Source organism: Camelus dromedarius, chromosome 8, assembly GCF_036321535.1.
Source record: "Camelus dromedarius isolate mCamDro1 chromosome 8, mCamDro1.pat, whole genome shotgun sequence".
In the NCBI taxonomy this organism is placed as follows: Eukaryota; Metazoa; Chordata; class Mammalia; order Artiodactyla; family Camelidae; genus Camelus; species Camelus dromedarius.
The window spans coordinates 7,962,991-7,987,985 of NC_087443.1; the positions used below are offsets into that span (position 1 = coordinate 7,962,991).

The window sequence follows — 24,995 nt, forward strand, 5'->3', positions numbered from 1 at the left end:
ATAGCCCACACTCAAGTGCTGGATGTCCATACTACCCAAAACAATCTACAGATTTAATACAATCGCTATCAAAACATCCATAACATTTTTCACAGAACTAGAACAGATAATCCTAAAACTTGTATGGAACCACAGGGGACCCTGAGTAGCCAAAGCAATCTTGAGAAAAAAGAGCTAAGCTGGAAGTATCACACTCCCTGACTTCAGACTGAATATACTACAAAGCTACAGTGATCAGAACAGCATGGTACTGGCACAAAAACAGACAGACGGATCAATGGAACAGAATAGAGAGCCCAAAAATAAACCAACGCACTTACGGTCAATTATGACAAAAGAGGCAAGAATATACAATGGGGAAAAGACAGTCTTTTCAACAAGTAGTGCTGGGAAAATTGGACAACTACATGCAAAAGAATGAGATTAGAACATTTCCTCACACCATGTATAAAAATAAACTCCAAATGGATTAAAGACCTAAGTATAAGATCAGAAACAAAAAAACTCCTAGAAGAAAACACAGGCAGAACACTCTGACAGAAACTGTAGCATTATTGTTTGGACCTGCTTCCTGAGGCAAAGGGAACAAAAGCAAAAATAAACAAATGGGACTTATTTAAACTTAAAAACTTTTGTCCAGCAAAGGAAACCATCGTCAAAACAAAATGACAATCTAATCAATAGGAGAAAATATTTGCAAATGATATGATTGATAAGGGGTTAATATCCAAAATACATAAACAACTTATACAAACCAATATCAAAAAAAAAAAAACAGCCTGATTAAAAAATGGGCAGAAGACCTGAATAGACATTTTTCCAAAGAAGACATACAGATAGCTAACAGGCACAGGAAAGATGCTCAACATGGCTAATTATCAGGCAACTGCAAATCGAAACCACAATGTCACCTCGCACCTCAGAATGGCTATCATTAAAAAATCTACAAATAACAAAAGCTGGTGAGAGTGTAGAGAAAAGAGAACCCTCCTACACTGCTGGTGGGAATGTAAACTGGTGCAGCCACTATGGAAAACAGTATGAAGGTTCCTCAAAGAACTAAAAATAGAACTACCATATGATCCAGCAATTCTACTCCTGGGCATACATCTGAAGAAAACAAAAACACGAATTGGAAAAGATACATGCACCCCAATATTCATAGCAGCATTATCTGCAATAGCCAAGATAATGGAAGCAACCTAAGTGTCCATCAGGAGAAGACTGGATAAAGAAGATGTGGTATATATATATATTTACAATGGAATACGACTATTTAGTCATAAAAAGAATGAAATTTTGCCATTTGCAGCAACATGGATGGACTTGGAGCTATTATGCTTAGCGAAATAAGTCAGACAGAGAAAGACAAATACCGTATGTTATCACTTATATATGGAATCAAAAAAAATTAAACTAGTGAATATAACAAAACAGAAACAGACTCACAGATAGAGAGAACACATTAGTGTTAGGTTACCACTGGGAAGGGGAGGGACAAGAAAGGAGTAGGGGATTAAGAGGTACAAATTACTATGCTTAAAATAAATAAGCTACAAGGATATATTGTACAGCACAGGGAACCTACCCGATATTTTATAATAACTATAAATGGAGTATAATCTTTAAAAATTATGCATCACTCTGTTGTACACCTGAAACTAATATAATATTGCCAATCAACTAAACTTCAATAAAAATAGGGGGGGAGGCGGGTAAATCATAGGACAATAAGAAGAGCAGATGTTTGATAATTTAAAAAAAAATGTAAACAAAGGGGGGAGGATATAGCTCAGTGGTAGAGTGCGTGCTTAGCACGCATGCGGTCCTGCGTTCACTCTCTAGTCCCTCCAGTAAATAAATAAATAAATAAACCTAACTACCTCCCCCACCATCAAAAATAAATAAATTTAAACAGAAAACTTCTGTCCTTTCCTGGAATAGGCATATAATCCACTCCACCTCCTCTCTCCCTGCTGTACCTGCAGGCTCTCGACAACCACGCCTGTTCCTTTCTGTACCAAACCTCATAGCATCTCCACTTCTTTGCACGCCCCCTAGGTTTCTGATCTAACGCTGTTCTGATTGAACGTGGCTGGCTGCAAAATTTAAGAGCAGAAACTTAAGTAGACAGACCAAATAAACCTCACATATAGCCTGAGGGGGAAATCAGAGTAGAAGTCTGAGATGGATCAAGTAGCAAGACTTTGCACATATTTTCCTAATTGACTCCTCAGAGCAAATCTGTAACATATTATTGTTCTTGCTTTATTGAAGAAACTGTGACCCAGATGGATTTGGTGAGTTGCCCAAGCTCACCCAGCTGGCACTGCAAATCCAAAACTTGGCCCTGGGCTACCAGGTTCTAAAGCCCAGCACTCAGTCCACCATGCATACAGCTTCGCGGGAAGACACACATTGTCTGGATCAGTGCTGTCCAATACAGTCGCCAGGAGCCATATGTGGCTATTAAAATCGAGTAAAATTCAATAAAATAAAAAATTCCATTTCTCAGTTGCACAATCCCATTTTAAGTATTTAATAGCTACACGTGGCTAGTGGCTACTGTACTGGCAGCAGCTATGGGATAATTCCATCGCTGCAGAAAGTTCTATTAGACAGTGCTGGTCTAGATGCATGAATCTTTATATTAATTAGGTGGTGAACATCCAAATCTTAAATCAGAAAGAAGTGTATCTCCTAAGTGAGTGAGGTAAGCCAGAAAGAGAAAGAAAAATATCATGTGATATCACTTATATGTGGAATCTAAAAACATAACATAAATGAACTTATTTACAAAACAGGAACAGAATCACAGATGTAGAAAACAAACTTATGGTTACCAGGGGGAAAGGGGTGAGAAGGGATAAATTAGGAGTTATGGATTTGCAGATACAAACTATTATATATAAAACAGATAAACAAGGTCCTACTGTATAGCACAAGGAACTATATTCAATACTTGTAATAGCCTATAATGAAAAGGAATATATATATAATTGAATCACTATGTTGCACACTAGAAATTAACACAGCATTGTAAACCAACTATAAAAAAAAAAAAGAAAGATGTGTATCTTGAAGCAACCAATGCCTTCTTGTACTGCATGTGTTTGTTAAAAAGTTTAATTGAATCTCTCCTGTTCTTGTTACTCTATATGCAAAATCTTGGAGATCAAGACACAATAAAATGAAGAATACATTCACTTGATATAATTTAAATATTCAAACGGAATGAATTTTTAGGCAAGAGTGGACCAGTCAGCCACCAGGGCAATCCTTCTGACAGAGCATCAGGAAAACAAAAAAAATTTTAAAAAGAGCAAATTGCTGAGCTGCCAGTGTGGAGCCAAAGGGGCCCCTGACTGTCCAGGGGAGCAGAGAACAGCCTAGCACCAAAAATGCTACAACCCACAGCAAAGAAAATGAACCGCGTGCCATGTGAACCACAACTTCCTGCAAGCAATCCCACCACACAGACACTGTCTCATCAGGGATCTACGCAGAAATCATGTCCACAAAAACCACAGAACTGTGGACACAAAGTTAAAAGACCTTGTGAAAACTCTAGTCCCGGAACATCCTTTGCCAGTGAGGAGGCTGAGCCCAGAGATATGAAGCAACCTGAAACCAAACGAATATTATATTCATACAGGAAATAGAGTTTATTATTCATAAGCATTGACTCTGGTGCAAGACTGCCCAGGATCAAAGCTCCATTCTGGTACTTCCTAGACTAGACTAACCTGGGAAAGTTAGTGAAAACCATCTGCAGAAAGGAAAGTTAAGAGGACCCAAAACATAGGAGGATAAATGAGTGACTATGAGAGTAACTATATAATTTATTGTTCCAACTGGGAACACTTTTGAGAGTGAAAGGTGGTGCTATGAACAATTATGTTGGTGGAGGGGAAGGTAGAGCTCAGTGGCAGAGTGTGTGCTTAGCATGCACAAGGTCCTGGGTTCAATCCCCAGTGCCTACATTAAAAATAAATAGATACAGAAATAAACCTAATTATGCACCCCCCAAAAAATTTAGAAAAACAATTATGTTGGCAAAACAAGTGTTAATGAGGACCTTCTCAGACAAACCACCATGGATGTTCACTCCTGTTAATATTTGTAAAGTGCTTAGGACAGTGCCTGGCATAAATTAAGAGCTGTGTATTTGTTATAATTATGTTTATAGCTTGAGATAATTCGGAAATCATGCTTACAGGATTTTGTAATGGATTTCATAACGGAATTCAACAGAAAAGTGGATTCATTTCACAGAAATTTGTTTTACGGGCAGTTTTCCCAGAATGCATCTATTCTAGAAAGGAAGCAGCATCTATTGAAGGTGGTAAAATACACTTGCTTATTTCCTTAGAAATACATATTCCTGCTTTCTAGGGAAGCCAAATCTTCATGACTATGCCTTAAATCTCCTGGTGGAGGAAGCCAGTTGCAATCGATACTCATATACAGCTTAGCATCAGCTCGCTCAACCAATGTCAGGGACAACACCAAGCGGCAAACAATTACCCAACAGTTGTCCCACTGTTTGCGAAATCAAATCCCAGAAGGCAGATAACAAAGCAACGCATCGCCATCTTTGTACCATCAGGACAGAAGTGCTGTGGAATCGTACCTCCAAGAAGCCCGCTGTCTTTGGTCTGCTCTGCTGGCTCACTCCGTTGGTCGGATGCCACCCCTTTGGAAGTATTAATTGATTCTAACAGGGAGACAAATTCCAGGAAGTTGGATTCATTTGGCATTTGTCCTTCCTTGGCCTCTAGGTCAGATTTGGAAGTTGGTATAGTTTTCTCTTTATCAGTAATGATGTCTGCGGAACTTTTGCTCAAGACATCTGTTCCACTGTCTACACTGAGGACCCGGGCGTGTCTCTTTTCATGGCCGGTTCTACAAGATGATGGGTCGAGGGTGGCCTGGCCTTCCACCGCCCCCGGAGAGTCCGAGACCACATTAGTTGTGGGTGGAGGGGTTGTCGCACTGTGGTCTCTTGGCGAAGGACTGCAGTCCTTGGTGGCATTGCCCCCCTCCCCAGATTCATAGCCAGAACACTGATTGGAGGGGGGTTCTGCCATCAGTCTCTCTGGAGTCCTGTCCCCGCCAGTGCCTTCAGGACACACAATGCCTCCTCCTCCATCCTCAGACAGCTCCAGAGTGATGACAGGAATTCTCATCTGCTCCACGTTTGGAGGACCGGCCACCCCTGGGGTAGCTGGCTGTGCCTCGGACTCTAAACCAGTTCCCTCGGTGCCAATCACCTTCAGGTGGAGCGAGCTCTCCAAATCTGTCATGGAGTTCTGGGTACTGCTCATGGTGATGACAATCTTAATGGGTTCGTGCAGACTCAGCGGGTCTCCAGGCTGAGAAGTGTCTATCAGAGTGACGGCGACCTCACTATCTGAGTGGTCCACGTCCTGGCTCACGGGCCGGTCTACCTGCTGGGAAGCGGCCGCAGCATCCCGCACAGGTTTGGCGATAACGGTGTCACACCGGGGGCAGCTGCTGCTCAGGCTGTCCTGAGACGCCTGGCTCTGCATATGCTCCCGTATGGAGCCCCGGGTGTGATGTCCAGGATCTGGCATCAGGACTGAATTCTCACTCCCCCAAGGCTGGAAAGAAACATCGGTCTCCAGTAAGTCGTACTGAGACAGAGACAGGTGTGGTGACTTCCTCAAGGCTTCTTTATCCACTAAGCCACCCTCGGATCTGTGGTGGAAAGGGGGCCGTCCCTTCCCTTGATCACCGATGCACCGTTCTGCCATGACTGGCATCACTGGCCTTGCCGGTGTGGTCGTGGTTTCTTGCGCATTGGCTTTAGAAACAGGTAAGCTTTCCGTTCTGATGCCAGGTGAGGTAGATGGCACTGGTGCTCCGGGCTGATCCTCCGACAGAATGACACCTGAAACAGACACAAGGGCAACTTGATGAGCATCCCAAATGGAGGAAGAATGTCCCAGAGCAAGGCCTAAGGACAACAAAACGAAACAATAACACCCAGGGGGCAGGGTACAGCTCAGTGGTAGAACACATGCTAAGCATGCACAAGGTCCTGGGTTCAATTCCCAGTCTCTCCATTAAATAAATAAATAAACCTAATTACCCACCCCTGGCCCAGAGAAAAAAATTAATAAAATGTTTCTCTCTTTCCTTCTTTTTCTTTAAAGTAAATAAATAAATAAAAATAAACACCAGCCACAAATGTCATTAAATGCTCATCTTTGAAATAAGTAGGGGAGGCTTTTGGGGAAGGACCGCTGCCCTAGGTCTATGGAGCAGCATTCGCTCGGGATTCCAAATAACTCGACCTGGGGACAGAAGAGGCACCTCCCCTAACTCTGCAGTTAACACTTAATGCTTTGGGGCCCTTTACTTGGCAGGGAGGGTTGGTCAGGTGAGAAATACACTATTCTGGGGAAGGTAAGACTCGACTGTTTACAAATGTTAAGTTCGGGCACAACGTTTAACCCTGCAACGGCACCTTAAAAATCAGCAGAGTAACAGAATGTTGTTGGTCGGGTGACCTTTGACGTTTATAAGGAATTCCAGAAGACGCTTGAGTGTGGGCAGGTCTGTTAAGACAGCAGTCTCTTGGCCTGGGAGGTTCAGAGATCCTTCCAGGTTTCCTATGAGTTGGAAACGTGTCATAATAACAATTAATGTATTAGTTGGCCTTTTTTTTATCATCTCAGGTAAAGTGGATTTTCTATCAATGAATGGAAAGTAGATGCCCATGAGAACCTAGATGTCTTATTGAAGAGATCCATGTCAGTTTCTAATGTATTCATAAATTATAATAAAGATGACTACATACGTCAAAAAAAAAAAAAAAGTAAGCTAGGAGGAAGAAGATTCTAGGTGGGAGAGTTATGCCCAGAATTTGTACTAGAGTCAAAGAGGGCCTTTTGACTACAGCAGGGTAGAGCAGGGTCTCAGTTCCTTCTACCAAGGTGCCCTGAAGACAGAGGAGAGCGAGGAGATAAATACTCCTTCCTCCCTGCTCCAAACCGCTGCTTCCTGACCCGGAGGGTCATAGGCTGAGTCCACCTACGGCAGCTTCATTACCTTGGCTAAGTAATGTAATCCTTCCACACCAAGATTTCCCAGATGTGACACTATTGACATTTTGGACCAGATAATTCTCTGTCATGGGGGCTGTCGTGTGCATTGCAGAATGTTTCACAGCATCCCTGGCCTCCACCCACTCGGGTGATGCTGGTGGCAACTCTACCCTCAGTCAGGACAATGAAAAATGCCTCCAGACACTGTCAGACATCCCCTAGGGAACAGATTCCCTCAGTTGAGAACCACTGTTCTTGGCCTCAATTTCCTTATCTGCAAAATGGGGATAATTATGCCAACCTCTTAAGGCTGCCATGAGGACCCAAAAGGTTGGACTCAGAAAACACCAGCCCAAAGACGGGCAATGGGCTTGTTGGTGCCTTGACCCGTGGACAGTAATAACCCCATGCTTCTGATGTGATTCATCTATTTTCAGAACATTTTAAATTTCATCTGCAAAGCAGTGTTTACTGATGGTGGTGACTACGAGTGAGCTCTGTCCTTCTCTCAACTTCCTTAGGACCCGAGCATCCCCTAAGCCTCTTAAGCTTGAAACCTTGGCGTCTTCATGTGGGTTTTCTTTCTCCACTAGCCTTGTGGTCATTCAAACAATAAATGCCTCCAGTTCTTCCTTCTCTTCTATCAGGAAGTGTCTTCTCTGGGGGCATGAGGGGTGCAGTGTCTGAGGGTCTACAAGGTCCCAGGAGAAACAGGATAAGCAACATCTCATTTACTCTAATATTGGCAGAAAGAAAATAAATAATACAACTTGAGGTAATATAAAATGTCACAATTATTAAAATGAATGGGAATATTATGAAAAAGAATGAAAAAAAATAAGACATAACATGCATTTTTCAAATTAACTCTTGCCGTAGGTGGACCCAGCCTATGACCTGCAGGTGTCAGGAAGTGACGGTTTGGAGTAGGTACAGGAAGGAGTATTTACTTGCCCTCCTCTGTCTTCAGAAGCACTCTGGTAGAAAGAATCGAGGGACCCTGCTCTACCCTGCTGTAGTCAAAAGACCCTGTTTGCCCTAACCCTGACCCTGACCCTAAAGAGACATGGACAGTAATAAGTGTTATCAAAGACATGGGGAAACTGTGACCCATATACAGATGGTAGGAATTTAAAGGGATACACCTGCTTTCTAAAACAGTCTGGCCATTCCTCAAATGGTTAAACACAGAGTTACTAAATGACCTGGCAATTCCACTCCTGGAAGTACATTCAAGAAAATGAAAACACATGTCCACACAAAAATCTGCACATGAATGTTCACTGCAGCATCAGTCATAATAGCCCAAAAGTTCCAACAACACAAATGATCATCGACTGATACCTGAATAAATAAAATGTGGTATATCCATTTAATGAAATATTATTTGGCAATAAAAGAAATAAAGTACTGATACAAGCTACAACATAGATGAACCTTGAAAACATTAGGCTAGTCACAAAAGACCACATGTGATATGATTCCAGTTATATGAAATGTCCAGAATAGGCAAATCTATAGAGACAGAAAGAGCATTAGTGGTTGCCTAGGGCTGGGAGAGATGGGAGGTTGAGTGGTGATGGCTAAGTGGTGTGGGCTTGCCTTTCAAGGTGATGAAAGTATTTTAAAATTGATTGTGATAATGTATACACAACTCTGTGACTATACTAAAAGCCACTGACAGTAAGTGAATTGCATGGCATCTGAATGATGTCTCAATAGAGTGGTTAAAAAGTAAAGCCACTGTGCCTTTTAACAATAAGAACTAGATGCTAGGGTAGTATGTTATGAGACTGGTCCAAGAAAAAAAATTGCTCTAGTGCAGTGTTGCTGAAAAAACATTGCATAAGTCACCTAGACATTTTTCATTTCATTATGACTCAGAGTGAAATGATCTATGCAAAACCTCTACTGCAATCCCCAACACAAGGAAGGAAGGAATGGTTTTAATTGGAATGATGAAATTAAAGGCCAGAACAGACATTGAAAGGAGGTAAATAATGTGAGGGTGTTGATAGCAACAGGACACCTGCTCTGGAAGAATATACAGTTTAATACAAGGAAAACTGTGTGTGTCAAAATGGACAAAATAATGTGTGAAATCCTGTGCGTAACTAAAATATTTGAAATCTAACTAATGTACGTTTCATTTCAGTAGCAACATAGAAAAAACAATGTGGATGATCTTTTATGTTATTATATTGATAATAATGATATTATATTAATATAGTATACTAATGGAATTTAGCTGAGTGATGAAAAAAGAAACTTCATTGTAGGTTTTCAGGACCATGGTGCTAATTGCAGCTGCTTTCCAGAAAATAAAATTTTACGCTAGCCTCAAAATTTAAAGAGAGCATAAATTTCTCTTTGTAGTAGTACCGCCAAAAAATAGAATTGCAGAGACAGGAAGGGGTTTATTCAGGCTTCCTAAGTCTTCTGAAGGCAATGAAAAGACAGGAAAATGAAATCTTAGTGAAAAAGTATAAGAGAAGTTTGGGAGGATTTAAAAGAAAAATCCTAGAAACAAAACTTGTAACTTGAGAGACATGCAGACATACAGAATGCACTGTAATTCCCTCGGCTATTTTTCCATGTAAGTACTACAATAAAAAGTCTGTGTGCTATAATTAATTTATTCTATTTTACATCTGCTGTTATAAGCTTGAAATGAGGCACAGGCTAGAGAAAGAACAATGAAATCCAGTCAATACAATATCACAGTCGGAATGCAGGCATGATAAACAAATTTCGAGCAGAAATAAATAAAACGAAGAGCTAAAGAAATGAAGGTAAATATAACTATGCAGTCTTCGGTCTGGTTCCAATTTGGAATGAATTCCCTGGCATTCCACTGTATAAAATCATTTTTCATGTCACCAAGGATAATGCTGTGATAAAATATTAAAGAATAAGAAAAGAACAGGCACTCTACCTTTGAGATCTTCCACTGTTTCCTGTGCCGGGAGCCCCTAAATAAATGAAAGAACAGAAATCAATATGACTCAGCTCCCTGCCCATTTCCAGGCAGTCAGCAGACACCGAGCAGCAGTCACTGTTTTTCTAAATAGCACATAGAGAAGAGACAATATGGTGTCCACGAAAAAAAAGGGAGAGCAAAAATGAATGCAAAAAAATACATATATATACACGTGTAGATGTGCAACCAAGACCACCATGCTGTGATAAAAGAGAGTTTGGTAATTAAGAAACTAACAAGGAGAAATAAAATGCTACAGTGAATTCAGCCCGAGAGAGTGAATCCAGAAAAAAGGCGATGTACCGACTTTCCAAGAGATAAGTGTAATTTAAGGTGGAGGGGTGGAGTTGACTCCAGGGGAAGACACTGCAAATCTGATGATTCAGATGAGTGACAGACAGGAGAAGGGAGAAGGGAGGGAAAGTGGGGAGCCTCAGCAGGGATTGGGTGTGTATTGAGCACGTGATTGTGTTTCTCTTATGGTCCGTATGCTCCTCCCTGGTCATTTCTACACAAGGGCCAGTATTTACAGCCAGTGTATGTAAACTGAAGTCAATGAATGCCTTGCTCACCTCTCTTCTAGGTATCGACACTACAGCAACATGGAGAGAGTGAAACAGAAAAACAGACCACTGACCAGGAGCCCAGAAGAGTGATGAGAGTTTATGCTCTGTCCTCTGGAGCTGCAGCGGAGGGGAGGCGTGGCAAGGGTTCGACTGGCCTCTTCCTTTTTGCCATGGTTTATCTGCCCATTATTGCTAATTCCACATGAGAAACACAGAAGTGATATTATCAAACAGAACATGGCTCTTTGGACATTAGTCCCAAATAATTTTTCCCTTGATTCTACTTGGTCAAATTCATTGTCTACAAATTTTATTTTTAAGACCTAATAAACATTACTTTAAAACAAGACATGCTCTCTTAAGGAATTATCAGAAATAAGAGCACGAATAGTGACAGATGTTCACACGAGAATTACTTTCGACATTTTAGTTCTATGTAATGTATTACTTTTATATTAACAAACACAAATGCTCTTTTTGAAAATACTCTGGCATATGCACTAAGCATTTAAATGGCAAGATAACCACAGGGAACCATATTCAATATCTTGTAATAACCTTTAATGAAAATGAATATATATATTCACTCATATATATATGCATGACTGGGACACTGTGCTGTACACCAGAAATTGACACATTGTAACTGACTGTGTTTCAATTTAAAAAAAGGTAAAGTTAAAATTTTAAATTCAAAAAACAAATTTTAAATAAATGGCAAGTAAAAATACTGAAGTAAAATATTTTGCTAGGCTAAGCCTAAAGCAAATGAATTTCAGAGTATAAGGTCATATTAAATAGTCAGTTAAATCTTAATCAACATCAATTTTATGCCTAAGTGTACACTTAAATATAAGAAAAATGTATATATTTGTGTCTAGCTATACTGGTATATTTTCATAAACAACCAAAAAATGAGAAAATTATTTTTAATAAAAATTAAAACATTTGAATTATGAACTGATGCATTAATTCGAAACATTACCTTGGATTTTTGTGATTAGTTATGTGGTTACTGTTGGCCTCTTTGTCTTTATCTGGCTTTTCTTTCTTTCTGGAGGGCGTTTGCTGAATCAGTTCTCCTTTATCAAACATGAGGTGTAGGCGATAACTGACCAATTTGATTACTGTGAAGAATATAGTCACCAAACTGCAGTAAAAAAATACAGTGATGGCATTTGGAGGAAAAGCCTAAAGAAGAGAAAAGAAAGGGAAAAAATCAGGCCACAAGGTAGAGAAGTACAGTCATCCTCTGTAGTTATTTGTGTGAAGAAATTTATAGGTTTTCAGGTCCTGGATAATAGTCTATTACATATTTTATGAATTTCCTTTATTTAAAACATTAAGCAAATTTAATATTTTCTCAGAAAATCCAGAACTTCTGGCTATATGTTGAGAACAGAATGAGCTCAGCTGTGGTTGGGATGCTGGAAATATGGATTAAGAACTCCCAGAGCCAGACGTGTGAGCATGCACACTAACATATATGAAACTGCCTGATGGAACATGGGAGGGAGCCCTCAAGGCAGTACCCCTTAGAAGTCAGCCAGCCTTGCAAGTACATCATGTTTAAAAATGATGAGGTAGGTAGGACTGAAACATTGTAACGTACACCAGAAACTGACACAACATTGTAAACTGACTATACTTTAATTTACAAAAATATGATGAGGTGGGTGGAATCTAGACATTTGACTCATCCTCAAAAGACAGCCCTACCTGCACTTCTGCCTTGCAAAGTAAAATGAACAAAAAGGAGAATACAATGCTTTCTCTCAGGCCTGCTATTTAGCTTTCTTTGAGTCTATTGTCTGTTTCTTATTACTTCTGTTCTAATTTCTTTGCACTCCTAGGCCTCTTGCTTTGTGTGCAATTTTCATGAGGCAAATGCTAGACAGAAAAGTGGCACGCAAATGTTGGCTCATCCAGATTGTGCTACAGGGAATGATGAGATAGGGAAATAGCCAAAGGCTACAGAGGTAGATTTGAGGCAGGGGCATTAAAATGAAAATCTTCATGGGTCCAAATGCTTTGAAAACTACTTTAGAAAGCTGATACCTGTAACTGTCTCATTCTCTCTTCTCTTCTCATAAAGATTGAGTGCAGAGTTTAGTCAATGAATGCTTAAGATAGTCAAGAAATCTGGATTCATGTTGTCTTTTTAATTTCAGATGGCTACAGTAAGAGTTAACATTTTAGTTACATCTTTAATGTATACAGAGATCCATAGGATCAATCAATCAGTGAGCTCATTAAAGGCAAAGTGATGTCAACCTCAACACAATAAGTTCAACCATAAATCTGTACTGATATCGAGTCTGAATATCATTGAATATTGCCAGAAACAATCCCTCCAGTGTGACAACCAAAACTGTCTCCAGACATTGTCAGATGTCCCTGAAGGAGGTGCAGACTTGATCTCCCATTGAAAACCACTGCCTAGCCCCTAAATGTATATGTGGTTACTTTGCACCAAACACAGGGATTAAAAAAACATAGTCCTTACACACAGAGTTCAAAATTGATAGATGAGTAATAGCTAGAAGATAGAGTAGCAAGTGCCAGAATTCTGGTAAGCTGAGGTATGCCTAACCAAGGGATGGGGGTATGGGGCCAAAGAAATGATTCCAGGGAAAGCAGACATCTGTGAAAACTAAGAAGGGTGCTAAGAAAAGCCAGAAGGAAGGCAGAGCTTATGAAAAGTGCAAACATTTCAGAGTATTTCACATGGGGCATTCCAAGTATGGTAATACATCAAAAGTTCCAGACACCATATGCTTCAGAATTTGATGTTCACCATGAAGAAAGAGTGCAGAATGCTATTTAAGCATGGAATGAAAATATTGGGATATGCATTTTATAAGATCATCAGTGTAGATGGGAGGCTGGACACAGGATGAGCTGGTCATGAGGAGACCAGAAGGGGGCCAACTGACTTCATGGAAGAGTTTAATGAAATCAGCTACGTGGACGCCCAGTGTGCAGCATAAATGATAATTTCTCCATAAAATCACTGTAAAGCCTGTAAATTGTAATATAAATGTAGATATAAATTATTGCCTCTGCTCTTCTAAATCAGTAGTAGAAACTCCACAGCCATTGCTAAAAGAGACTTCTGAGACCATCAGGACCAATGGCAGGATTGTTGGAATAAATAAATGATCTTACAAGGCGACTACCTGGAAAGACCACCACATGGTAAGTTGCTATTTTTTTATTTTAAAAAGTTATTATTTACAGAAAACAGTATGGCAGTTCCTCAAGAAATTAAAAATAGAATAACCATACGATCCAACAATTCCACTTCAACCCAGAAGAACTGAGAGCATGGTCTTGAAGAGAGATTTGTACATCCACCTTCACAACATTATTATTATTCACAATTGCCAAGAGGTGGAAGCAACCCAAGTGTCTCTCGATGGATGGTGGATAAACAAAATGTGAACACAACACACGCAATGAACTATTTTCCAACCTTAAAAAGGAATGGAATTTTGACACACTCTACAGTCCTGATGAGTCCTGAGGACATTATGCTAAGTAAAATCAGCCAGTCACCAGAAGACTAAACAGTGATTGCACTTCCATGAAGTACCTAGAGTAGCGAAATTCACAGAAAGGGGAAGGAAAATGGAGATTACCAGAAATTCAGGGGAGGGAAAATAGGGAGCTGTTGCTTAATGACTATGGACTTTCAGTTTTGAAAGATGGAAACATTCTGGAAACAGGCTGTACACAATGTGACCATACTTAACTCCACTGAACTGTAGACTTTTAAGTTATGTGCATTTTACTACAAATTTCAAAAGTGATTATTATTTTAGATTTATCTTGAGATGACATATGGCATTTTCCAACTGAGAAATAGGAACAAACTAATCACACTGGACCCTCCTGTCTGGAAATGCAGGTTAAGCAGGACCAGTTCATCAAGAGCCTACTGTTTCTCCTAGACCATCCCTCAAGATCAAGTTGAATCCCCTCCACTAGTGTCTGCTGCCCAGAGTAAGCTACTAGTAAAAGCCCCACGTAATCAGCTGTACCTTAGAGACAGTCAAGCTCCCTACTCAGAGGGCCTTTCACAAGGATTTATTGGACAGACTCTGTGCTTGGCACTGGGGAGGGAGCTGCGAACAAAATAGGTGAATGTCTGTCTTCAAGGAGCTTCCATTATGGTGCAGACTAATTATACCTAATTTCAAAATTAATCAACTTCTCTCCAACAAGGGAACGTAACCTACCTACACTTAAAAAGAATGAAATGATACTCCTTGCAGCGACATGGATGGACCTGGAGATGGTCATACTAAGTCACTCAGACAGAGAAAGACAAATCTTATCAAAAGATGAGGAAGACCAATGGGAAATAAGTATTCGTTCTCTTGATTTTCTTCTGAGACGGTAAAGATTTGGAGATAGGAACTAAAATATACACAAAATCCAATATAGAAAATTCCTAAGGTCCTTCACAGTCCAAAGACTTCTATATTTATTTTCTATATTTAAGATCTACCACAACAAACAAAAACAAAGCGTAAATACAGGACAGAAATAGACTCATAGACAGAGAATACAGACTTGTGGTTGCCAGGGGGGCGGAGGGTGGGAAGGGATAGACTGGGATTTCAGAATTGTAGAATGGATAAACAAGATTATACTGTATAGCACAGGGAAATATACACGAAATGCTATGGTAGCTCACAGAGAAAAAAAATGTGACAATGAGTGTGTATATGTCCATGTATGACTGAAAAATTGTGCTGAACACTGGAATTTGACACAACATTGTAAAATGATTATAAATCAATTAAAAATGTTTTAAAAAAATCTACCAATATCAATAAATGAGATAAAGTCATTTTTGTTTGAGCCAGTGGTCTTTTCTTTTTAAGTCCAAGTTCTCCACCATAGGGAAAAGGTTGTGATTATTATCTAAATACTTCAAAGAAAAAGAGAATTGCCACAGGAGTAATAACACAAAGGTTATCTTGGAAACAACAGCAAAATTCAAACTTTATGGCAATCCAATACCAAGAGTGACACCTTGGTTTTCAAACTCCATTTTTAATGATCTGGACCCAGGCCACAACGTTGTGGTGAGTATATTGAAATGGGCCTGACCACAGACTGTTAAATGCACTACTAAAATTGTGAATTCTCTTCTTGAGTTAGATTTCATTAACGGAAAGAGTGATTTGATTTTCCACCATGTATGAAGCACCACACCAGGGACCAAGGTGGGGATTCAAATCGTATCCTCACCCGCAGGATTCCTCCAAACTAGAGGCAAGGATAGCCTCCCCACCTTGACTCCGAACATCTTCAGATTTTGGACTGTACTCTTTCCCACTCCCTGTGTGAAAGAACGGTCTTTACCACTTGTCTTCATTTCTTCACCTCCCATTGCCTCTTAAACCCACAGCAATCTGGCGACTACTCCCCAACTCCACGGAAAACGTTCTTGTCAATGTCTCTAAATACAAAAATTCAACACAGTTTTCTCTTTTCTCAGCAGCACTCCACAACAGTCCCTCACTTCTTGAAACATTGTCTTCTTTTTGCTTCTGAGAGGCCACGGTCTTCTAGCTGTTCTCTGCCTGACGTCTGAGTCTGCATCTCCTGGGACCTCAGTGCTTAGCCCTCTTCTCTCTCACTACATCTTCCTGCTCAGTCCCTTGGAAGTACATATAACCTGTATATTTATGACTTTCTGATCTATATCTCTAGCTTAGACGCCCATGTTGTGAAATTCCCTGGATTAGAGGTGGTATGGCAGAGTGGGTACCAACTCCAGCTGCTTGTGCTCTGCTTCTGGTTCAGTCACAACTTGCCAAGTATCCTTAAGCATCTTAACCACCCTCTCCATGTCAGTTTCACCAACTGTAAAATGGGAACAATGACAGTGCCTGTCTGGGCTGTTGTGAGGATGAGATGGATTCAGTCCATGCAAAATGCTTGCAACAGTGCCTGCCTCATAGGAGCTCAGTGAGTGTTGGCTGTTTTTATTATCTATTCTAATAATGATAATGTTAACGGGGGAAAAATCCAAAAAATCTGAATAGCATTAAGAAATAATCTATCTTTTTTCTTCCATAGTATGTAGGAAAGAGTTTTAGAGGGGATGAAATGGGGATAAGGCTGGGGAACGTGTAAAAGTAATCATCTGAGAGACCAAATGGATAAAATCGGAAAACAATAATCACCCTGATAAGGATCAACTTCCAGACAAAAGAAATCACACCAAGGGTATTAGGATATTAGACATTACAACTGGGAAAAATAACAGAGTACCTTAGGAGAGCAGGATTACCGTGTGGAACTAGACATTCTGAAATCTGAATCAAATCTGTGCTTTGTTACTTAAAGCAACTATAGGACTTGTATTACCTGTGACCTGAAGTCATGGGGCTTGTGCAATTTTTATCTAAGAATAGAGAAAAAAAAAACTCCTCTATGGAGAGAATCCAAATATAACTAGTCACTAACTGAGAGAAATTAAGAGAAGTAGAGGTGGGGTGGGAGACAGAAATCTAACTACCAGAAAATCAGTCATGAGCTTGAAACACTAGAAGAGAAAGAAAAGGGGGAAACAGGGCTTTTTTTGGAGAGGGCTGTGGAGGCCGACATCCCAGAATACGGCAGGTGCTGCTTCTCTTGCCACAGACACAAAAACACAACCAGCTGATACACGCCCGTGTGTCTAAATGGCAGAAGATGACGGAAAGCAGGAGGAATTTTGCAGAAGGGTGGAAATGTCACTCAAGAAAGATGGTACTAACTTACAAAGACTGAAGATGACTCCCTAGGGATAGGGGACAGCTCCATAAAATTGCTTGCACCAGGAAAGCAAAGTCCCCATGGAGCAGAGCCCTTTGGACATACAGTCCAAACAGCCACCTGGAGCAGCAAAAATTTTAAACCAACTGCATGGGATGGCATTCAGCCCAAGCCTAGAAGGGTTGGGTCATCCCCAAGCTGCAGCCCCTGCACCCGAAGCCCACTCTGCTTCAGGCAGGTGAGGTCAGGAGGAAGGAATTTCAGACATCCAAATGGATTATGGGAAAGTGCAAAGCATCATGCATCTCAGCTGAGAATAAATAAGGTACCCACAGGCACAAGGACTGGATAACCAGCTTCTGGGAATCAAAGGAGACAAAGTACGGAGCATGTGATTCAGCAGCAGGAAAAGCCTTTCTTCTGAAGAAGCTGAATATGAATGCCATGACTGACCAGTGAGAGGTATCCTTTATGGCAACAGGAACGTGCCAAGCAGTCCAACAAAGTAACAACACCAAGTGCACCCGGCCAGGCCCGCTGTGTCAGGTTGTAGGGGTTGCATCCTGCACAGTGGCCTCTAGCTGCCAGGGTCTGATGGTGGCTGAATCCAGCCCGCAGGTCCTGAGCCAGGAAAGGGTGCCTTTTTGGACAGATAACCTTCTTGTAATTCATACAAGAGCCTCTTCTATGTTAGAAGTGGTGGTGTAAAAAGGGGTGGCCAGAGAAACACAAAACCTAAAGAAAAATAGTTATGTCCCCAAATGGGGAGTGGCCACAAACCATGACAGAAGAGTCACGAACTCCATGTGACTCGGTGTGACAGGGAGTCCAGGCAGAGCGCCCACGGTATGTCTAGTGCTGCCCTGGCCTGTGCCAGGTAATCCCGTTTTATTATAAGTATACCCATTAGTAATGAAGTGGTTCCTATCAAAAAAAAAAGTCCCCAAGGCTAAGTTAAAAAGCAGAACCAGAAACAGAGCTAGTCTGGCTAAAATAAAAGAAAACCCAAGGAAACAGAAAGCTACGGCCATAAAATAAAAGACAGATATTCTGTGTGGAAGTCAGCTGTAACGTTGCCCTGCATGGGGTCTTGAAGAACGGGAAGGTTCCACGCCAGATCTTTTCTGCTACTCAACTTTTCTTCTCAGGTCAGCCTTACCACCACCAGGATAATCAGAACACCACTTCACGAGGGTCCACTGTTTCAGGGAGCTCCAATGCTCATGTGCATAGCAGGTCAGGGGGCACAGGGGGCACAGGCCAAGGATTTGGACAGAACAGGACCTCAGCTTAAAATTCTGAATTTTACTACGTATTATCTAGATGGCTTTCGGCAAGCGCCCTCTGGATCTCAGTTGCCAAATCGATAAAAACCAAACCCGCTATCCCCATTTTACAGATGAGAAAGCTGAGGCCTGGAGAAAGGCAGTGACTTGCACAAGATCACACAGTGGATAAGCATCAGGGCAGGGACGTCTTTCGACACTGGTGCTGTCGGAACTTATTCAGGGTGAGACTCAGGCCCAGGGTGCTCTTGTTCTAAGCTATACATAGATCTCTGTTGGTTCTCTCAGAACAAGCACAAGAACACGAGTGAGAAAGGAAAGATTAGATATCTCTGATGCTCTGATGACAACTGCACCTTCCAGTTTGTCCAAAACAAAATTAGGCTGACAATAAATCAAAGTATTGACAATCTTTTCAGATTGTCTAAATTGACCTAATGCTTTTAGTTACATACTTCTGAGCATTTCTTGAAAATATAGAATTTATAAATGCTAATAAGTAACCTATTTTCTGCATTATCAACTAGACCTAAGTAACCTCTGGGGCTTAGAGATAAGTTTGCCTCAATAATTAATAATAAATTTTAAGTTACATATTCAAAACCCCTGTTAAATTAAATGGTGGATTCTCCCTACAGTGGAACTGTCTTGATTAAACATGTTCCATCCAATTGTGCAAAAACCAGAAAAGTTCAAGGCCACTTAAATTACAGAACTTCAAATAAGCCCCTGCTATCAGCAAGCATCCAGGAATCTTTTCTGGACTAAGTTCTCATAAGTGGAACAAACTGAGAAAGATGTTAACAATCACAGGCAGCTCTGAAGCGCAGAAAAATATACTTAGGAATCAAAAGGGAGAGAAGAGAACCCTCCATTGGGGAAGGAGGTCTTTTATGTCTAAGGTCACTTTCAGAAACTAGAAGACCAGAGCAAGAGAAGGATTACTTGCATTTTTTTCAATAAGACAGGCTAGGTATTAAAAAGCAGCACAATAACAAAAATTCACTCACATAAAATCATTCTGTGATAGTTAAAAGCACACTGGCATAAAGGCATGAAAATTTCAGTATAACTGGTTTGATCCAAAGAATCCAACATGAGTAAAATTATTTAAGGTATCAGTTTTTTGCTTTCTAAACTCTTAAGATTTAGCCAAAAATTATTTTAAATAGCATTAAAGAGGAACTTAACTAAGGACAATTTCTTATTTACAAATATAAGTAGAAATCAAGTTACTCAATGAAGCATAATTAGATGGAAATTAAGGACCCTGATCATATGCATACACCAAATCTTGAAAGGAGTTACGTAAAAATGAGCTCATATTCATTAAAAAAAATCTGCAGGATTATACATTAAACATTAATGTGGTTGTTGTTGAGAAGTGGGATAATAGAAGCAATATATATTGCTTTCATTATCAGGAAATGCTCTAAATGTATTGTTAGGCAGACAATCTAATGCTGGTTGGAAGAGAAAGAGATGCATGTTGATTTTATTTCCACCAGTTTATTACACATGAGATCATTGCTCACCAAATGCAAGGCACTCTGCTAGGTACAACGAGGAAAACCAAGATGAATCGACAAAATCAAAATCCATGCCCTCACAAAGCTCACGACCCAGGAGTAGAGGTAAAATACATGTTCCAACAACTAAGTACGGAGTTCAAAACATGCCACAGCACACACAGTAAATACAGAATGGTATTTGGGCAAAGGAGAAGAGAAATTAATTCCAGATAAGTGAAATCAAGGAAGCCTAGGCAGTGATGCTCATTCCATCGGCCTCTGAAGGATAGAGAGATTTTGGCAAGTGAATAATGAAAAACGGGGGAAAAAGGTTAGTTCATATTGAGCAGTCACCATGTGCCAGGTACTGAGAAGGACTTTGATTCATTCAATCCTCATATGTACCCTTTTAGTCCGGCTTTACAAACCAGGGAGCTCAAGCTGGCTCAAGCTCACACAACCACTAAGCAGAAGACCCAGAACTGAACCCAAGCTTGCCATCCTCATCACTGCTCGGTGCTGCCCTTCTAGGCAAAGGGAAAACATTGGGACCTACCTACCGGCTAAGGAAATACGATGAAAAAGGTCAAAGAAGAGGAAATTTACGCTTACTGAAGGGTCACCATGGATCAGCTGCTGTATTAAGTGTTTTTATATGAAATATATTATTCCCATGAACTGGTCATTATCACATCTATTTTAAGGATGAGAAAACTAAGACCTAGATGGGTCAAATATCAGGTCAGACCTAACAGCTAATAAGTAGCAAGTTGGAAATTTACATCAGGTCTGAGTTCAATCCCAGGTCAAGCCAGAAAGATGGATAGCTTTATGTGCTCATTTAAGCCCCCAAAACAACACTGTGCCTCTGGTCATAGTACTTTTCTCATTTTACAGATAAGAAGTAAAAAAAAACAGATTAGGTAAGTAACTTCCCCAAGGTCACAGAACTGCTAAGAGGTGAATCCCAAATTTAACACAGGCAGCCTAACTTCAGAGCCAGATTTCTGACCCTCCAGATAAACTACCTGAATGAGAGTAAACAGGACCCAAATCATGCACAATCTCTAACGTCACACTCAGACTCCGTCGGCCATGCAAACTCATTGAAGATTTTTGCTGTGGAAAACATAATCAAACTACGTGTTAGGAATAAACTCCTTCAATAGACATATCAAAATTAGGTTCATGGCACATCATGTTTTAGTAAGACTCAGAGCATCCTACTTGTGTAACTTTTCAAATAAGGTTAAACATTGTTTCAATTAGGTATATTTACCTAAGAAGGCCAAATATGTAGTTATTCAGCAAGCACTCAATTGTGGTAACCTTACTAAACTGTCAAGCCCCAACTAGATGCTGTGTAATACTTCACTTCTCTTAAACAACATCAGATTTACCCATTATTATATTTTTCTGCAGATCTCGACACAGTGGTGTGGAAATTGCGAACTGTGTAACTGATCATTGAAACCGCCTTCCCACAGTAAAACAAGAAGGGAGGAAAGGGGGTAAAAAGATCAATAACTGAAATAGGTTTGCTTTTAACATTTCATGTTTGCCTTTTGGCTATCATGCACAGTATCTCAGACCAAACATTATCCCAAGCTACCCAGCCAAGGAGCCTAGGGCTGCTTACATACAAAATAGGTTGAACATTCCACAGCGAGGAGCAGTCTGACTCATCCTGACAGGCAGCATCAATTCTTAATGAGTCCCCGAGCCCCCAAAGTCCTTTCCACTTCTTTTCCTGCCAGTGAGCCCCTCCCTGGTCCTCCTTTCTCTGTTACTGCCTCTGTCCCAAATTCCTGAAGCCTTTCCCCATCCCATCTCTTAGTGGGGATCATAGTCAGTCTTTTCCAACATGAGGCACACTCGGAGGGAGGGTTTTTCTGGTTGCTCCATCCCCACCTTTCCCAGGACTTGGAGCTCCCCACTCACCAGATGCATGGCCAGGGGCAGCAGCAGCAGGAACAGCCACAGGTAGAGGTGGAAGCTATTGGTGAACGTGCTCTGCTCGGGGTCGTGGTACCAGCCCCCCGTGAGCGCGGCCCACACGCCCTGCCGGAGCAGCTGCAGCACCTGGGACACCATGCCTGCGCCCCGGGGCCGGCGCGCGCCGCCAGGACGCCCTCAGCTTTAACACGCGGGCCCCCGGGGGGCCCCGCCGCCGCCGCCGCCGCCGCCGCCGCCACCGCCCCCTCCCGCGCCTTCCGCCCCTCGACCGAAGCTCGGGCTGCCTTTCTGCCCGGACCCGCGAACCGCGGCGCCGGAGCCGGCTGCTGCCGCCGGGCAGGGGGGCGCCATGTCCGAGGGAGGAAAGATTTTCCCATGGTGCTCAGAGGTGGCTGCTCAGAGGATGCTCCAGAGGCTCCGCCCAGCGCCCGCCCAGAGGCCCTGCATAACAGGCCTTCCTGGCCGGCAGGGGCGGGAGGAGGGGGTGAGGAAATGTTCGGAGTCCCTCCAGCCTTTCCTCTTTTGCCTCTGCCCGCTCTCCCTCCTTTTCGCCCCATCCTCCTATTTTGGGAGCGTGAAAGGCTTAAAAATCAAAGATGTTCTCACGCAGAAGAGACAAACCAGGACATATTCCTTCGCCTTTTCCTTTTTTGCAGCCAGCACAAAAACACTTCTGTAACTCAGGATCCTGTCACATGTCGCTCGTGTAACTTCTTCCCCTGAGCCCTGGCTGCGCGGCTTCCTAATCCTTAGCTAACCGCTGACCCCGGACGTTCCGCTGCACCTTTAACCCTGACCTTTTTTTTTTTTTTTTTTCCTCTCTCTCTCTGTCTTTGACCTTTTCTCCTCCTTCCTGCTGTTGTTCAACTCGGCAGATAAAGAAGATCACCACCTCCCTGGAATAATTTCAGAAGCCTTAGGCTACTTGTCTTGTTCTGTATTTCCTAGAACATAAACCCAGCCATCAATCGGCAGTACTGTTTGAGATAGGAAGACCTATAAACTTCTTCAGACCTCATCTTGGCCAGTGGACATCCATCCTTTAAGCATGGATGTGACATGAACAGTGGTGCAGGGGGGATGCTGAATACCCGAACCAACAGGAATGGACATGACGTGGAAGGACTAAATATGACTCAGGACTTAGAGGCCGATTCAATACAGAGGTAAAAGAATACGGTAAATTTCCGTTTGGGGTTGGGGTGATGAGGCGTACAAGTAATCAAGGTATGGAATGCAGGTGGTTTCACAGGAAAAAATGACTACAGTGAATCTGGGAACTTTGGCAGGTGGGGGCAGAGTGAGTGTGATCCTGCTTAGTTAGCACAGGGCTCTCATACAGAGACATGGACTTGGGGGAAATCAGAATACAGTCCCATGAAAGGGAATGACAATCTCCTGGAGAAGAATGCAGAGTAAGGAGACACGAGGACTGGGAGTCCCAAGGAGTAAAGGCACAGGCAGGAAAGAAGGAGGAAGAAGGTGGGAGACCAAGGCGAGCCTGTTACCATCCACTGACAAACACGGGGAAAGAGCAATTCAGAAAGGAAATGATCAGTGGTACCCAGTGCCATGGAGAAGAGGTCAAATACAAAGACTGATGTGGTCCTTAAGAGTAGTAACCTGTGGATGGCGGACGATTTAGGTCAATGGTAGAGCACATGCTTAGCATGCACGAGGTCCTGGGTTCAATCCCCAGTACCTCCATTAAATAAACAAGCAAACAAATATAATTCCCCCCCCAAAAAAAAAACCCAGTAACCTACGCCACTGGAGCTTCAGGGATTACCAATGGTGAACTGGGCAGATTTCTAATTGCATTACATTAAAATAGAGTGAATGTGTGATGAAGTAGATTCAGCCAAAGTAAGCTACTCCCTAGAGGCCAGGAAGGTAGGTGTGATCTAAATGCAGGTATGGGGTCAATTAAGTTTACTTCTGACTGATTGGCTTTTAATATGGGGAAACATTAAGCATATGCCTTCTCTGCTCTGCTCTTCCTGGGAGGATGTTAGTCTATTGTCTGGGCTTTAACTTTTAGGCATATGTTGATGACTCTGAAATCTCTATATCCAGCCGTGACTTCTGCTCTGAACTTCAAATTTATATCAACTTGGGTCCCCTCACTTCCAGGCCCTCAACATGTTCAAACAGGTACTCATTGGTTTCTCCCTTGTCATTATTGCTCCTGGGGGTCCTTCTGCATTTCTGGATCTCAGTCAATAAAATTGCAATCCATATGCTCATGTTAGAACCCAGGAGTTATCCTAGAATCCTCCCCTCTCTCATCCTCCTTCCTCTTATTACTAAATCTACCTAATCATTAAGTCCTGTCAATTTTATCTCCAAATGATTATTAACTAGATATGCTTTGCTCAATCCCTATTACCACTGCTTCAGGTCAAGTCCTTAGTATGTCTCCCTTGAACTCTCAAGCAGTGGCTTCCTAATGGGTTTTCATACCTCCAACTTAAGCCCCACATCAATTAACATTCATCCAGAGAAAAGGAGCAACTCTGGCTTTCAAACAGAGATCATTTCACGCGGGAAATGGAAAGGCTGAGAAAGTACACAGTGGATGGTGAACAACCCAGAGACTAGCAAGAGCAGAAGCAGGACTCCTAGAACCAGAGGAATAATGAGAGGGGTTAGTACTGTCAGAACTAAGAAGCCAAGGATTGGCAGCAGGAGACAGCCAAACCAGGGCAGCCTGGAGAGAGCAGGAGCCTGCAGGACCTGCAGTTGCCAAAGGAGATCCCGCAGAAAGGTGATGCAGGGAGGCTGACACACGTGTGAATACCCTGACTTCTTCTCTTCCCCAGCTTCTAATGTCCCCCTTATCCCTT

At 41.7% G+C, this 24,995-nt stretch overlaps 1 protein-coding gene across 1 annotated transcript in view; it reads right to left on the reverse strand.

Moving 5' to 3' along the window:
* The window catches only part of PCNX2 (pecanex 2), a 220,803-nt gene extending 198,477 nt beyond the window's left edge, over positions 1–22,326 (reverse strand). Inside the window, exons 1-5 of the mRNA XM_064488633.1 lie at positions 22,135–22,326; positions 11,605–11,810; positions 10,691–10,811; positions 10,009–10,045; positions 4,634–5,914 (exon numbers count right to left, since the gene is read on the reverse strand). Coding sequence (XP_064344703.1) covers positions 4,634–5,914; positions 10,009–10,045; positions 10,691–10,811; positions 11,605–11,810; positions 22,135–22,287 — 1,798 coding nt within the window. The 5' untranslated portion in view covers positions 22,288–22,326. The remainder of the gene's footprint in view (positions 1–4,633; positions 5,915–10,008; positions 10,046–10,690; positions 10,812–11,604; positions 11,811–22,134) is intronic.
* Positions 22,327–24,995: the final 2,669 nt, after the last annotated feature.